Raw genomic sequence first — 16,523 nt, forward strand, 5'->3', positions numbered from 1 at the left:
TAGGGGTGCTCCGATCAGGATTTTTGAGGCCGATCACAGAAAGCAGTATCTGCCGATACAGATACTGATCTTTTTATAATTTATACCTATTTATAGTGATACTCCAATCAGGATTTTTAGACATTTATTCAGGGCCTGAACTTCATTTTTGAAAATGGGGGGAATTAGGTGACTTGTGAGAAGGGAAGCAGCTTTCACACAGAAGTCCGTTACTGATCCGTGGCTGTTTACCACAAACACAACATTTATCCATTATTTTGATTTCAAATCCAAACATTGTCACTGAAAATGCTTTTTCAGCATTGCAATTCTTTTTTTACACAGTAGAGTAATACAATCTTTCACAGACATGTTTAAACACAATAAATATAAGCAACACATTATTCAATGCTTTTTATTTTTACATTTACTTAGATTCATATATTAAGTTGCTCAAGCAAGTGGCAAAACATTTAAACTTACTTTTCTTACGTTATCACAAACTTACCATTGACAGAAATAGTCAGCTGAGCTCTACTGCCTTTTCTTGTGCATTTAAATCTTTATTACAAGCAATCCTGCAGTTCATAAAGAACTTTGTTTTCCTACCTCCACAAGTGCCATCTATAATTGCCTTGTTTATCTAAAAGTGCTCTTTCCCTTTAAACCTAGCCAAAAAGACATGTGTGTCGACTGTGAAACAGTAGACTTTAATAATATGCATTTATGGTGTAATTACTACATTTTCGTGTCAATCCATGTTCATATTTTCTGCAAACAATGCACTGTTACTTGAATTCTTCTGCAATAGACTGCAGAAACGATCTCTGCACTGCTGCAGATGCACCGCTACTGGAACGCACTGCCGGGTGCAGTGTGAGCGCTTTAATTCGTTAACATGAGCACGGAAAAAATACGCACCACGTTTGCACTGCAAAAGTTATGCGTGTACGCTGCGAGTGTGCATGAGCGTATGGTCTCCAGGAGAGCGTGCGAGCGCTGAATGGTTAAATACTGGTAAGAATTTAAAAGTAATGCAATTTATAAACTTTAGTGACGATGTGACACTGCCTCGATTGTGCAAGTGACAATTCCTGTGTAAACAGTGCAGCGTGCACTGCAGGACGCTTATAGACAGACGCAATGTGTGGTGATTTGAAACCATTTGTGTATTTTGAGAGAGAAAGAGAGAGAGCGCGCGCGGTGATTCACTCACTTTGTTTAAGAAATTACATCTCACACAAGGTTTTCAAATTACTTTATAAGTTATTTAATTAAGAAATATGAAGGTGAGTACCTGACCTTCAGCATTATAATTATTTCACCCGCGCCGGACTGAGACGGTGCCACTGCATGTCATGCCAAACCTCTCACGGCAGTGTCATCAGCTTGAGATCGGTTTTTTGAGATCAACCTTTTTAGAGACCGCCGATCAATCATCCCAAAGTGATTATCGGCCGATAGTGATCGGTAGCCAATCAATCGGAGCACCACTAATACAGACTTCTTGTGCATGATTACAGGGCTGCACAATGTGGCAAAAATTGCTATTATTACAGAAAAAAAAAATTGTGCAAGAAAATACATAAAAATACACATCTGCTGGCTGTCTGACACCATCATGTTTCATTTTGTCATGAGTCATGTAGGGCTGGGCGATATGTCAAAAATATCTTATCGATAATCGCCTTTAAAAATATCACGATATCTGATAATATTGTCTATGTAAGCCCCACCTCCACCACGCCCCGCCCCCACCGAGACAACATTGCCGACATGCACCATAAACACACACCATGTTCAGTTTGGTCTTAATTATTGCCACAAAGTTTGGTTTTGGTTAAACTAACAGAAAACATTAGCTTTGTTGTTATTTTGGTGTTGCTAATAATTTCCACTCTGTTATTATCAAATTTGTGTTTGAAATGAATTTCGTTTTGTGAGGAGAACTGTTGAGGATAAAATAATAGAACCCAATTTTAAGTTCATCATGGTGAAGTTGGACATTCTGGCGGAAGAATGATAAATGCATGTTGATGTCATATAACATTGTCTTGAATAAAATATGCCTATTTTCCGATGTTTCTCTTTCTTTTTGGCATTATCGCCTGTGTAGACATTTCATGATGGCAAGTTTAATTTCCTTAATTATAACAATTGCAGCGCTGTTTTTGAACTTGTAGTCAAGCTATAACGGATTTGATATTTATCATGTATGACTAAAATCATGCAGGGATTAAAAATTAGTTCTGAGCAAAAACGTTAAGGTTTTTTTCTTTCTTTCTTTCTGGTAGCCTACTAGTTCGGAGGTCTCTTTTGGCCCATTTTTAATGAAATAAAAACAACTGCTTTATTTATTTAGAAGCAGCGTAATGTAAATTTCATTTTTGTATTGTAATTTTTATAATTTTTATTTTATTTATCAAAATACAACGCCCACAAAATAATATTCAGTGTTGGGCTGCCGAATCTCCGAACGCATGCATGTTGAGGGGCAAGCTGAGAGATAGTACTATAATGCCTTCAGCCGTTTGCTACAAAACTTTATAGTTTTCTTGCAAATGAATTAAGAATTTATAGTGCTATATCTCAGCTTAATTAAACACAAGATCAGTGAGGGATTTTCATTTCTTTCGTTCTTTAAATTAACATTAATGACCGGAGGCAGCGGCTGCTGTCAATGCACGGATCCAATACACCCTTGTTTTCCCGATAGTGTCGAGACATCGTCGATATACAATAATATCGTCATATCGCCCAGCCCTAGAGTCATGACTGACAATGTTATTGTACATGTTCAAACTTCGAGTGATGGGCAGTTCTGTCCACACATTCACAGCTCCAGTCCTTTATAAAGTGTGAAGTGTTTCAGATGCCAGGCATGCCTAAAGGGAGACTGTCATTTATTAATTCAAGCTGGAGAGATGCCAACAGTCTCAGCACACACACACAAAAAAGTGGTTTGTTCCTGGATGCAGTAAGACACATGCTTCACATCACAAAAGAAACGGCATGCTACATCGCATTTGTAGCATAAACATAAACGGGTCCTAATACACCTCAAATAACTTTGGGACCACCTACACACATACCAACTGCTTTTAAACTTGCTAGTTATATACGAACAAAACAACCGTTTGAACAGTCAGAAGTGGTGACAGGAGATACATTTAAGGTGCATGTTAATACCAGCTTTAAACCACACTCGAGTCAAGAGTGTGCATACTGTTAGTGATCACCCCTCACAAGCAGATGATGTGTGAACCTGTACATGCGTGCGTATCTGTGTGGGTGAGATGTGTCTTTACCTCTTCTGTCTCCTGCTTTACCTGTTCATCATCCTCCACTACCACCAGGGTGAGTTTGCTTTTCTTAAAGTCCAGACGCGTGATCTTGGGCCTGTGCAGACAACCAGTTTGCTTTAGATAAAATGACCATTGACATTACATGCATCTCAGAATATTTTACTTAATTAAACGCATTCAATGAGGATTTAACATTGTTTATCAGCAAAACAGGGTAACTGCAAGTTTAAAACACTCAAGACATGTTTTATTTAAATGTATTGAAATTGGTTTATGTACCAATATCTCAATAATAATGTGTTTAAAGAAAGACAGATTACAGATTATTGTGGTAATACTAGTAACATCTATACACTGAATGTGTTAAATAATGTTTTTTAGTATTTCCTGTGACAGGGCAGTCCAGAGAGAGGAGACAAGAGTTTGTGTTAAATTAAATGTCAGACATATTATATTGCATAGCCAAAATAACAATAATAACAAGAAAAAAATATTTAATGCATAATGTGGGATTTTTAATTCTAAACAAACCTGAAATACTCTGATACTCTTATTTGAAATGTATCTGCTTTATTACTTCCAACAGATGAGGGAGATCACATTAAGCCATTTGATAGTAACTGCTTTTCTGTCTCAAAATTTAAGACTTTTTTTATACCATGTAATATATTTAAGACTTTTTATTACTTTACATTTTATAAAACTGAATTTAAGACTCAAGGACCCACAGGAACCAGTTTTTTTTTTTATGTTAAAAATCACTCATTTTTTTCGTATTATTTTTTCTGAAAATGTAAAATGTATTTATTTTTGGGGGTTTTTCACAATTCCTTTTTTGTAGCTGCTAGTGATGCAGAAAATTACACACTTCAGCTGTAAAGAGCTGGTGAGGGAGTACTTACCAGAAGAACAGGCCAATTTTAGTTTCCCCCTCAAACACGAGCACTCCGGTGGGGGTCAAACCTAGGCTGTATTCATTTCCGTCCCGTGCCTGGAGGATTGCGGTAACAAAGAACAGATAAGTTTCCGGATAAATACCCAGACCAAAGAGAGTCCTCCTCAAAACCTTGATTTTAACAAACTTGCATGCTTCAAATGCATACCTTGACCATATGCATGTCCACCCCATACATCTCCAGCCATTTGGCCTTATTCAGGTAGTTTATCTCAGCTTGTGCTGGCATCTGGCCCCTGCGACATCACCAAAAAACAGGGTAAAGCAAAATCTAAAGAAAATAAAACAACCCAAGCTGCTGCACATCTGCTGCAGATTACAACATGTCGAGGTTACAGTAATGGGTCGTAAATCACATACAAAGTGTTCAGGGTCAATAGCAGAGCTTTGGTTGAGTAGACAGGAGAGATCCAAGAAGGTGGGTCAGAGGTGATGACCCACACATTGACATTCATTCACCTGCTTTACGTTTATATTTCCTCTCTAAGCGCTTACTTAAAAGGAGTCGTCATGTGCAGATAGAAGGTATGTTTTTATAGAATGAGCTCCTTTATTTATACCTGCACTCCTTCCATGCATTGTAGATGCCTGCTTCCATTTCTTCCGTCTGGTCTGAGATGAAGCGGAATTCTGACACCAGGTCAAGTCCGTGTTCAGCAGGGTCACAATCACCCAATTCAGCTGAAAAATAAAGGTTCCACAGGTCAACAAAAAAGTGGCATTCAAAAGTGTCAGTAATTCATTTTTTCTGGTATAAAAATGTGAGTTATCAGGACTGAATGCTCCATAATGGCCTGAACTGTACCAGTTTTTGCAGGAAAGTATTGTAACTGGTTGCACCTTTTGTCATAATGTTACAACTCAGTTCAAGTTCTTCCAGCTACGGGTGGTGACATCAGGAAGATTAGAAAGAACGAGGACAAATCATTCTCTCCAACAGATAAAGCATGTCAGAAAAAGACCCTCAAAACTTGATTACATGACTGTTTCCAAAACAGCATTAAAAAGTTTCTAAATAACAGGAGAGTGCTATGCATTTATGTAGAAGATCAGAGCACAGTAGGAAGGAGCCCTTTCTTTCAGACCCCCACTAATGAGATGTCATTTATTTTTGAGAATGAGAGAGAAATGCTTCAAACCGTTGTCCAACCTCTTTCTCTGTGACCCAAAATGTTGCAGAAGTTTGGAACAAGCTAAAAAACTGAATTCTTTGATGTCATGTGACCCCTTCAAATGAAAAGAATGCGTAAATATAGTATAATATACACTACTGTTCCAATGTTTGAAATAAATTGAAACTTTTATTCAGCAAGGACACATTACATTAATCAAAAGTGACAGTAAAGATATTACAATATTTTTCTATCACAAATAAACTCTGTTCTATGAATCGTCATGTTCAAAGCATCCTTAAAAACGTATAACGGTTTCCATTCAAATATGAAGCAGCACAACTAATTTCAACATTGACAATAATAATAAATGTTTCTTCTGCACAAATGATTTCTGAAGGATCATGTGGCATAGAAGACTGAAGCAATGTCTGCTGATAATTCAGCTTGGCCATGACAGGAATAAATTACTTTTTTATATATTTCACATTAGAAATGGTTGCACCCTTTAAAAAAAATTGATCTTGATTTCAAGAACTGGTTCTGAATTGATTTCAGGAAACATACAGTTCTGTCACTTACCCTGTAAAGCATACGAAGCCAACTCCACTGCTGTGTCGAATGGGCACTCTAATCTGGATTAAACATGGTGATCACAGTGTATTTAGACAAAGTCATCAGGGATTTAAGGTTTATAAAAGTGTTTTTTCAAAGCACTTTATTACAGTGAGACATTTATGACAGACTGTGTCAGATGTGAAAGGTTGTTGCATCAACATATCCAAACAACTTCTTTTGGGGCCACTGTATTTTTAAGAATGGGACTGTGTCAATGTAGACTACCTATTGCTCAAAAACACATTTTATGTAGCCAACCTTTAAATAATACACAGACAAATGTCATTCATTTTTAGCATTCAGGACACAATTCAAAATAACTTGCCACTTACTTGCCACTGAGAATGTCCTGCTTTAACTGTAGTACAAAAAGGTATCTACAAGACATAATGAAGATGAAAGAAGTGAGTACAACAGTTGCGTGAATATTAGTAGATTGTTAATGGTATAAACAGGGTGAACCTTGTCAGCTCCTCGTGCAAGTTGTTGGGCTCTGAGGAGTAGAACTTTACTCTCATATGGAGGCAATATGGTGGTCCAACTGAATCAAGGCAAAAGGTAGAGAACATAACAAATACGGTCAGCAAAATGCCTTACTAGAAATGGTTGAGTTTTTAGTGCACAAATATACAGCTTATTGTGGTGTAAAAAAATTATGGCTAAACATTTCAGAAAGGATGTCATGCAAGTGATGAAATACAAAGAGTTTCCATTTCATGGTTCATTATTACCTGCTCTTCACAGAAATAGTTAAGCATTAACCTTATTCAAACAGCTATTTCTGAGAGCACTAAGGATAACTAAAAACATTGCTCTGTTACAAAGACTTATGAGCTGCCTACCTAGATAACACAATGCAAGGCAGCCCACAAGGTTTGGAACAGAGATTCGGAGCAAATAACCACGGTTAATTTTGTGTGGAGTGTTCAAGTGTATTCTATCAGGCCTTTTTACTGCTCCAATAATCAAACCTCTCCAAAACAGCATTTACAAAGAAGTTAGTTCAGTAGTAAGAACAGCATTTTACTTACTTTTGACTTGCTTTTTGATGCTCTTGGTGACATCAAGCCAGTGCTGTAAATGTAAGTAAATTAAACATGTCATATGTTTGGGGATGTGGAGAACCTTAAGTTTGCTGCATATAAAATATTAAAAATATCAATCCCATGGTAGTCCTTTTGATGTTTTTATTCAAGACATTACTAACATTTAGCAACACATCTGGTAAAAAAAAAAAAAAAAAAAAAAAGGAAAAAATTGTTATTCATGAGCCACTTTGGCTGGTGGGCAAAAAGTGTTTTCATACTCTGGTTTGAAAACACCAGAAAAGTCTGTCCCGTCTATTGAGCTGGGCTGCTCTAACGGGGTGATGCATGAACAATGTGGAGGGAGGGAGGGAGGAGACACTCACGATGATGGAAGAATAGAGTGTCTCAATCTCTCCCACACATTCCTCACACGCACTTTCCTCCCTCTTTCTGTTCTACACGTAAGACTCTGCACTAGCCTGAGCTCTGTCTGCTGCTCTTTGCACATTCAACATTTTATTACTCTTAAAGGTACATAGCTGTCTGTCAATAAAGAAAGTTTATCAGAATGCGAGTACTGAAGTTCTTTTTAATAAGTTGAACAGACGTTATTAAATAACCATAGCTAATACTGAAAAAGGAATAATCAGAAAAGTTAAAGCAAATTAAGCTGCAAAGTAAAATGAAAAAAAAAAAAGATTGAGGTAAAAGCTCCTGATTTTTATTGACTGTGTAGTAACAATGTGTCTACAATGCAAGTTGGCCAAACCTTGAATGCACCAAATTAGGGCTGTGCGATTAATCGAAATTGAAATCGCGATTTGAGACGTTGCGATTTCCTAATCACAAAGCCTGCGATGTGGACGTGATATTACTCTGTTCCAGAGCATATGCATGACTGTCAGCCTTGAGTTGCAGTCTTACTTGCCCTGGGCAAGAGTGAGTGCATCTCCATTCTCCCCAATCAGCTGCTCTAGCCAACTGCGTAAACACCCACCATTAATTTAAAAAAAAAAAAAAACGGAAAACGGGACAGGAGAGAGACAGAGTGGGATTATGGCGTCTACTGGGTCAGATCGATAGTTAGGCAAATTAAAACTAAAGAATACCGTATGCAACTTAAGCTTCGAAATGACAGACGACGAACAAAAAATGCAATTTGCACAGCGCATATCAAAAGCTCCCGGTATCGGTTCTGTTTTCAGTTCTGGAGAATAAAAGATACATTCTTAGATGTTTTTGTTAGTACGTGAACGTTATCTTACACATTTTATCTCCCCAACAGATTCATTTGAAATAAGTTTATAATGCATGTTGGCTATTCCCAATTCAGAAGAGCGCACACACAGCCTGTGTCTGTGAATGCTTCTCATACTCGCCCCTCTCTGCCCCACGCGGCGCGAATCCCGCGTCACGGACGAGCCATTAATGCTTGCCGCACTCACGCAGCCTGTCTCGTAATGTTCGTTTATACTCGCACCCGGCTCCGCACCGCAAGTCTTTACGTGCGCACCTGGCAGTATGGATGAGGCTTGACGCACGCGCAACCTGTGTCGACTCGCGCCTGGCTCCGCGCTTAAAATGAATATAAATTCAGTCTAACTGCTTGCTAATTTCACTTGGATGAAATTAAGCATTCAGCACATTTTCCATTTGCTCTGGGGGATGGGATGTAATCTGGCAGATGACAATTGTTTCCTATTGGAATAATGCCCAAAACAAAAAGGAATTTTGTAATGGTTTAATGGAAACTATAAGAATTTCTGTGATGGTTTCTATTGTTTTTTTCTCCAGGGTAATGATACCCATACTGTGCTGCACATTATTGACAATATTGAGCTGAAGCTTGACTTTGCAAATTTAAAATCGCAAATCAAATCGCAATCGCAATATCAGTCAACAAAATCGCAATTTGATATTTTCCCCCAAATCGCACAGCCCTACACCAAAATGCACCAAAACTTGAACAAAATTTAGCTAGGTGCAGCATTAAAAACAGTATCCAAACAGCCAGGAATTCTGGGAGTTGTGTTTGACTCAAAGCACATCATGAAGACCCAGTCATGAGGATTGGCATACACCATCAGGCAGAGCGCCATAATCCCACCCTGTCTCTCTCCCGTCCCGTCTTCCGTTTTCCGTTTTTTTATTTTTTTTTTTTAATTAATGGTGGGTGTTTACGCAGTTGGCGAGTGCATGCCACAACTCTCTTTGACGCACTTCACTGGCTACCAGTTGCTGCCTGCATACATTTTAGAAATGCTGTAGTACTCCTTATTTGTATGTAGATTTGGATACAAGTATGATCTAAATGAATAAATGAAAATATAATTCAACAAAGCTTACTACAACATATGTTTATTGCAGATTACGACAGAGGCGTTCTAGTTAAGGGTGCGCCGATCCAATACTCAGTATCGGTATTGCTCCGATACTGGCATTTTCTGCCGGATCGGGTATCGGTCAGATGAGACAATCCAAATCCGTTATTCTGCGTATACTATCCTGTGTTATTGTTAAGCCCCACGAAAGGCACAAAACCATTATAAAGCACCATAAAGTTTTCGAGCACTATATTCTAAGTGTTCTGAGACCGTTTCATAGTTTAATGTGAGGTACAGATGAATACTTAAGTCGTTAAATTCAAGTTCACGTAAACTCTTCTCTCAGACGTCTGTCATCCTCCATTCAGTGATCAAACTGTGCGTTGCGTTCGGTTACGACAGTCAAGATGATGAAACTCTCTCTAAAGCCCTATTCGGACGGTAATTGTTTCTCATGTGGACATCGGTAAAAATATATTTGCAAGGCACCTCAGTAATAAAACGTATGCATTCGGATAGCGATTTTTGCTGCTCATGTGGTCAGTTGCATGATTGTCTGCTGTGAATAAAATGGCATATGCTTATAATAATGAGAATAAATTCATATTTAATGTAATAATAATAATACCATATGTATCATTTGATTATTTAAATCTCCTGTTTAAAAATAGAAAGACAGAGACTATATAGATGAATGGTTTTGTCTTGCATATTTAAAATGGGGAATTTAGCGAAAATAATAATTCAGCATTTTATTTACATAAAGTAAGCATGAAGCTGCTTGATTTATATTTTTAATGTAATAATATATAATAGGCTACATATTTTAAAATGGTATTGCTCACCTGTTGCTGCCAGAATAACGGCCCATTTTAAATGTAATGTGCTTTATTTCTCTTTCTCCTTTTTGTTCTCAACATCTTCCAGCCGCTGTGGTGAAGCGGTGATTAACTATTGTTCTTAAATACTTTCCAACATTTCCGTAATAAATGTAGGCTATATCTTTAAAATGTGTGCAAATTACTGCGAAGCTCAACTCCTATCATACAGTGCTCTGCAGTGGACAAAAAGATTTAAACAATGAATTTTGTAGTGATTTCTTTTTGTAAACTCAAAGATGTGGATTCGGGTGGCAATTAAATCACCACACGACCTTAGTGTTTGTCAAAAACAGTAGGTAATTCAGCCAGAGATTTTTACATGGGTGGTCGGAGAAAAACACAGACATTCTGGATTCGGACGGCAATAAAGTCACCGACTACCCCCTGCAAATGGTGAAAATCCCTTACGTCCCCCTAAGAAACAATTACCGTCCGAATAAGGCTTAAGATGATACTATGTTCCTATTATTATACTTGATATGTAAATAAAGATCAGTGATTTTGCATAAAAGCACTTTATCTTGCTGGAGTTTAGTGCTGTTTCTAAAGCATGTTACTCTCTACCAGGTGTCCTGTTAGAGATCACAACACCGGAGTTGAGAGCACTATGAATTGTTTTCCATGCGCACAGTAACTGCCATTTTAAAAATGTTAAAAGAAAAGGCTCAAACTATTGCACAGATATAACACACTACGCATCAAAATCCTCTTCCCTTTGTGCTTTGAACTTTTCTATGCGCAGCACTGCGCGCTGTGACTCCCGTGTTGCTTCAAGCACATCACTCTGCGCACGGGATTGCGCAGAAGCGCTTTGTGCCGCTCCGTATAGTAGTCTTTTATTTTATAATACTTTTGCGCAATGAAAGATGATTAATAGCCTTTCTTGTTGTCTTATATGTTGCTGCCTCATTACTGTGCTATACATTTGAAAGAAATGTATTTTAATTGTACAGTATATTAATTAATATATAAATATATTACTTGTTTTTCATGAATGTATTTTACAACAATACAAATAGCAATGGTTTAACATTTTACCAGATTTAGCCCTACACTTATTCACTTTTATTTGTTCCCCACTAAATAATGTTTTTTTTTCACTAAATGTTTAGATTTTATAAAATTATTGTGCACTCATGATTTTTTTCTAGAGTAACTTTTGTTGCTGAATTATTCACTAACCTAGTTTATAGTACGGGTGGGGGGAAAAATCGATACAGCATAGTATCGCGATATTTTCCGCGGCAATACTGTATCGATACACGGACGCCAAGTATCTATCTTTTATTATACTATTTGTATATGTACCACTCATGCTCATCGGAAAAGCAAAGTCCGCTCAAATAACGCGCTGACAGGAAATTTCTATGCAGTATAGCTAGGCCTACTTGTTTCGGTTTGCAGTAGCGCTACTGTGCTGTAACATGGTGTAGGCTAGTTCAGCTGTACTGGGCAACGCTGGTAAAATAATGCTACCTTCAGTGACGCTATGCTCTGCTCATATGCTCTGATAATAATAGCTTTGTAGGACTATACATTATTTGGATAATTAGTCAAAAAACAACAACAACAACTTATATCTGATTCTGTTACATAGAAGTGAATAAAAATAATATATTGATATTTAATATTAAGGTAACACTTTTCAATAAGGTTACATTAGTTAATGTATTAACTATCATGAACAATACATTTATTACAGTATTTATTCATCTTTCTTAATGTTAGTTAATGAGAATACAGTTATTCACTGTTAGTTCATGTTAATTCAGAGAGCATTAACTGTTAACAAGCACAACTGTTGATTTTAATAATGCATTAGTAAATGTTGAAATTAACATGAACTAAGATTAGTAAATGCTGAAGAACTATTGTTCATTCTTCGTTCATTAACTAAAGTAGTTAATGAATGAACCTTATTGTAAAGTGTTACCAATATTAATATAAATTCTGTCCAGTTTTATTGAGTTACATTCAGTAAAAGTGTGGTTATTTTATTGGCTTGTGTTTTTTAAAATTCAGTATCATTAAAATTGAGTTAAATTTAAATTTAAAATTACTTTATATTATTTAATAAAATAATAAATAATCATTACAAAGCATTTTCGGTTTCGGTTTTCGGCCAAGTGCATCCAGAATTTTCGGTTTCCATTTTGGCCCAGCATTTTAATTTCGGTGCATCCCTAGATGTAAAACTACATGTTTTATTTAATTTAATTTAAAAGTAATTTACTTTCAAATGCCCTAATTGCTGAAGGGTCTGCACAACTTTTTAGTACAATTTCAAGTTGCACTGTTCAAAATACCTGTAGTAGCACAGCAATGCATACCTGTTTACATTTAATTAAGGTGAACTAGATTAGACTGTAATACAAATAGTTGAGTTTGCCAGGTGCATACAACATTTATGACAGGTTTTCATGAAAGTGTTGGTCAGTTTGTCTGCTTGACAATCACATTTTGCACTGCAACAATAAAACTGAAGTGAGAAACAAACTGAGAAATGTTTCTTTTTAGTTAAAACAGATGTTGTCAAAAGTTTTCCTATGGGGACATAATTTGAAGTTGGAAAAAGGTAATAAATTGCAAAATAATCGCAACATTTAAAATCTCAATAAAATTGTATTGTGACACAAGTATCATGATAATATCGCATCGTAAGGCCTCTGGTGATTCCCACCTCTAGTTTATAGTAGTATTTTTGTCATAGATCATGTTTATATATTTATTCATTTGTTGTTTTTCTTTACAATGAAACTGTCTATATGTAGTAGATTGTGTTTTACACACAAAAGAGTGATGATCAGGTCAACACATTGAAGTATAGAAATTCTACAATGATTTAAAAAAAATAATAATTGCGCTGGTATCATATCGGCCGATACTCAGAATTTCTGGTATCGGCTCGGTACTGAAAAAGTGGTATCGAGCCAGCCCTAGTTCTAGTTTTATGATGCAACCATCCACACTGGAGGTGAGCAAGTGTTGACTATTTGAAAATAACAGGCCCATGAATCAGATCAAATCAGCTGACATATCAAAGCATATATTGCATCCACTATCTAGAAATCCTTTTGCTCCTACCGGTACTTGGGCTGAATCCATGAAGCGCAGGCCAAAGTAATCCTTCTCGACAATATCCAGGTGATACATGATCTGTTCAAACAGCTCTGCACCTTTGGCTTTTTTCTGGAGAGAGAGCGAGAGAGAGAGCATGATTTAAATCCTAACAGTATAGTGCCTTGCATGCTTACCTTTAAACTGATATTAACAATGTAATATTAAGCAAACTTCATTTTTGTTTATAACTAAGTATGTGTACTGGAACTACATGTACTGGCTTGCAATAGCACTGATACAGCAGGTCAGTGGATAAGGTCTTGGCCAAGTAGGCCAATCTAACATTGACTAAAACATCGTTTTAGCTCTACTGACCATTTCCCTGTTCCAAACATCTAAAGCAAAAACTTCAGTTCTTTGGAATCTAGTTCAAAAGGTCTTTTCCATTTAAATATAAACACTCCATCCGTCTATGAGATATAAAGTGTAATATTAATGTACAAAATTCCAACTTCCAAACTGCAGGAAGAGCTCTCCTGTCTTTCTCTGTCTGAATAAGCCTCAACAGCTCAAACTATTAACTTCAATTGTGTCTGATTTCAAACGATAGTGCATCCTGTCAAGCCAGTGAGTCACAGTCTAGCTTCTCAATGGAAGATGCCCCTGACCTATGACCACCAAAGACATAAACAAAAAGAAGAATATTCAAACATTTCGCAAGGTTGGTTTTAAGTAGGGGTGCTCCGATCAGGATTTTTGAGGCCGATCACCAAATGCAGTATCTGCCAATACCGATCACCGATACCGATCTTTTAAAACCTTCTTTTAATCATTTATAACTATTTATTGTGATACTCCAATCAGAATTTTTAGACATTTATTCAGGACCTGAATTTCATTTTTGAAAATGGGGGGTCACTCTTGTGAGAGGGGAAGCAGCTTTCACACAGGAGTCCATTACTGATCCGTGGCTGTTTACCACAAACACAACATTTATCCATTAGTTTGATTTCAAATCCAAACATTGTCACTGAAAATGCTTTTTCAGCATTGCACAAATATTACAGTATCTTTCACAGACACGTTTAAACAAAATAAATATAAGCAACACATTATTCAATGCTTTTTATTTTTGCATTTACTTAGATTTATATATTAAGTTGTATATATCAAGCAAGTGGCAAAACATTTAAACTTACTTTTCTTACGTTATCACAAACTTACCATTGACAGAAATAGTCAGCTGAGCTCTACTGCCTTTTCTTGTGCATTTAAATCTTTATTACAAGCAATCCTGCAGTTCATAAAGAACTTTGTTTTCCTACCTGCCAACTATTATTGCCTATTATTGTTTATCAAAAAGTGCTCTTTCCCTTTAAACCTAGCCAAAAAGCCATATGTGCTGACTGTGAAACACAGTAAACTTTAATAATATGCATTGATGGTGTAATTACTACATTTTCGTGTCAATCCATGTTTATACTGCAAACAATGCGCTGTTACTTTAATTCAGCGCTTGCAGCGCAGCAATAGACTCGGTGAGGAAACTATATATCTCTGCACTGCTGCAGATGCACCGCTCCTAGAACGCACTTCACTTTATAAACTTTAGTGACAATGTGACACTGCCTCGTTTGTGCAAGTGACAATTCCTGTGTCAACTGTGCAGCTCGCTTATAAGCAATGTGGTGATTTGAAGCCATTTCAAAAGCTTGAGTACCTCACCTTCAGCATTATAATCATTTCACCCGCGCCGGACAGAGACGGTTCCGCTGCATGTCATGCCAAACCTCTCACTGCAGCCGTCATCAGCTTGAGATTGTTTTTTTGAGATCGGCCTTTTTAGAGACCGCCGATCAAACATCCCAACGTGATTATCGGCCGATAGTGATCGGTAGCCGATCAATCGGCACACCCCTAGTTTTAAGCAAGTGATAAACATTCCTACTAGAAGCGATTAACAAAGGGACCATTTCATGGACTGTCTGATGTAAATCAAAGTGAGTTTCATTTTTTTGTTTTCAGAAGATCCAAGATAAACAAACCCCTTTAATCTTTAGCATACTTTATTTAAATATACTTTTTTTTTTTACTTAAAAGTAGTAGTTTATGGACAGCAACATCCATGCTAGCATCTTCATGTGTGAAACAAAGAGCGCTGACACACAAGTGTCTCACCCAACTGTTGCACTCAGAGTTGGGAAGGCCGTTTTAGCCGTAGCCCAGGCGAACAGCACCGGATGCTCACGCAGGCCCCAGTGAGTTGGCATAGTTTACAAAGCATCCCAGCGAGCTCCAAGAATGCAGACAAAGAGTCCATTGTGTGCTTGAGTGAACCTCAGGCTCAGGACTCACATTGTTCAGCTGAAGTTTTACAGGCTGCTAGGCCAACATACAGCCTTTGGAGGCGCAGTACTTCCTCAGTGTGCTTCCAGCAAGCAGGACAGAAAGTAACACTTGGTTTTATTGCTTGTTCTAAACCTGTATCTACCACCCTCTCTCAGGTATTACATGTTAATATATTTTAAAGGTGACCTATTTTGCAAAAATGTTTGAACACAGTTGTGTGGCCACAGTGTGTGAAAACAACCAGCCTACAATGGTAAAAATCCACTAACTCATTTTTTTTATAATCCTAATAAATCAAACAGTCTCTCCAAATCAGCGGTTCCAGATTTCTCCCTATATACAAGTCATACTAGGGAAAGTCCAGCCCATTTGTGACGCTCTCTGACCTATTAGCACTAGGGATGCACCGATATGAAAATATTCGGAAATTTTGTCCGAAACCGATAACCGATTACTCTTTATTTTTGAAAGCCGATAACCGATATGTTGGCCGATAAATCTATATCCAAATTATATACTTTTTGAGAGCCTGATTACAAAAAAGGTATCATCATTAAAAGCCACATCCCAAACACTTCAACATAAGCAGCCTAGTTTGAACGGTGTACGTTTTAAAAATATTTTTACTCTCCCATTACCAAATTTAGTCATAAAAAAGTCTTACAAATAAATAAAATAATGCATAAATAATGCAAACAAGTCACTGGACATCATTACACGTGTAAAGAATCAAAATGAATGCGCCACAGATCAATAAAACAGAATAGCCTCTGCACGGACAATAATTAAATGATTTTAATTACTAAACCATACTGTTGATGAAAATAATAAGAGAACAATACAAGTGGTTGTTGTTATTAATAATATATCAATGATTGTGAAAAAGTAACAAATTAATGCCACTGTTTTAAA

The 16,523-nt window shown here is 36.9% G+C and overlaps 1 protein-coding gene across 7 annotated transcripts in view; it reads right to left on the reverse strand.

The window, feature by feature from the left end:
* LOC107566159 (band 4.1-like protein 5) overlaps positions 1-16,523 on the reverse strand; it is a 62,689-nt gene that overhangs the window by 26,673 nt on the left and 19,493 nt on the right. For 6 of the 7 annotated variants that reach the window (XM_016251533.1, XM_016251530.1, XM_016251532.1 and 3 more), the window contains exons 3-11: positions 13,287-13,391; positions 7,001-7,043; positions 6,432-6,510; positions 6,302-6,346; positions 5,934-5,986; positions 4,800-4,920; positions 4,388-4,475; positions 4,187-4,275; positions 3,288-3,378 (exon numbers count right to left, since the gene is read on the reverse strand). In XM_016251533.1, coding sequence (XP_016107019.1) covers positions 3,288-3,378; positions 4,187-4,275; positions 4,388-4,475; positions 4,800-4,920; positions 5,934-5,986; positions 6,302-6,346; positions 6,432-6,510; positions 7,001-7,043; positions 13,287-13,391 — 714 coding nt within the window. The remainder of the gene's footprint in view (positions 1-3,287; positions 3,379-4,186; positions 4,276-4,387; positions 4,476-4,799; positions 4,921-5,933; positions 5,987-6,301; positions 6,347-6,431; positions 6,511-7,000; positions 7,044-13,286; positions 13,392-16,523) is intronic. The other variant, XM_016251534.1, reaches the window with a different exon arrangement.

This window comes from Sinocyclocheilus grahami, unplaced genomic scaffold, assembly GCF_001515645.1.
Source record: "Sinocyclocheilus grahami isolate Dianchi unplaced genomic scaffold, SAMN03320097.WGS_v1.1 scaffold1052.1, whole genome shotgun sequence".
NCBI classification, from domain to species: Eukaryota; Metazoa; Chordata; class Actinopteri; order Cypriniformes; family Cyprinidae; genus Sinocyclocheilus; species Sinocyclocheilus grahami.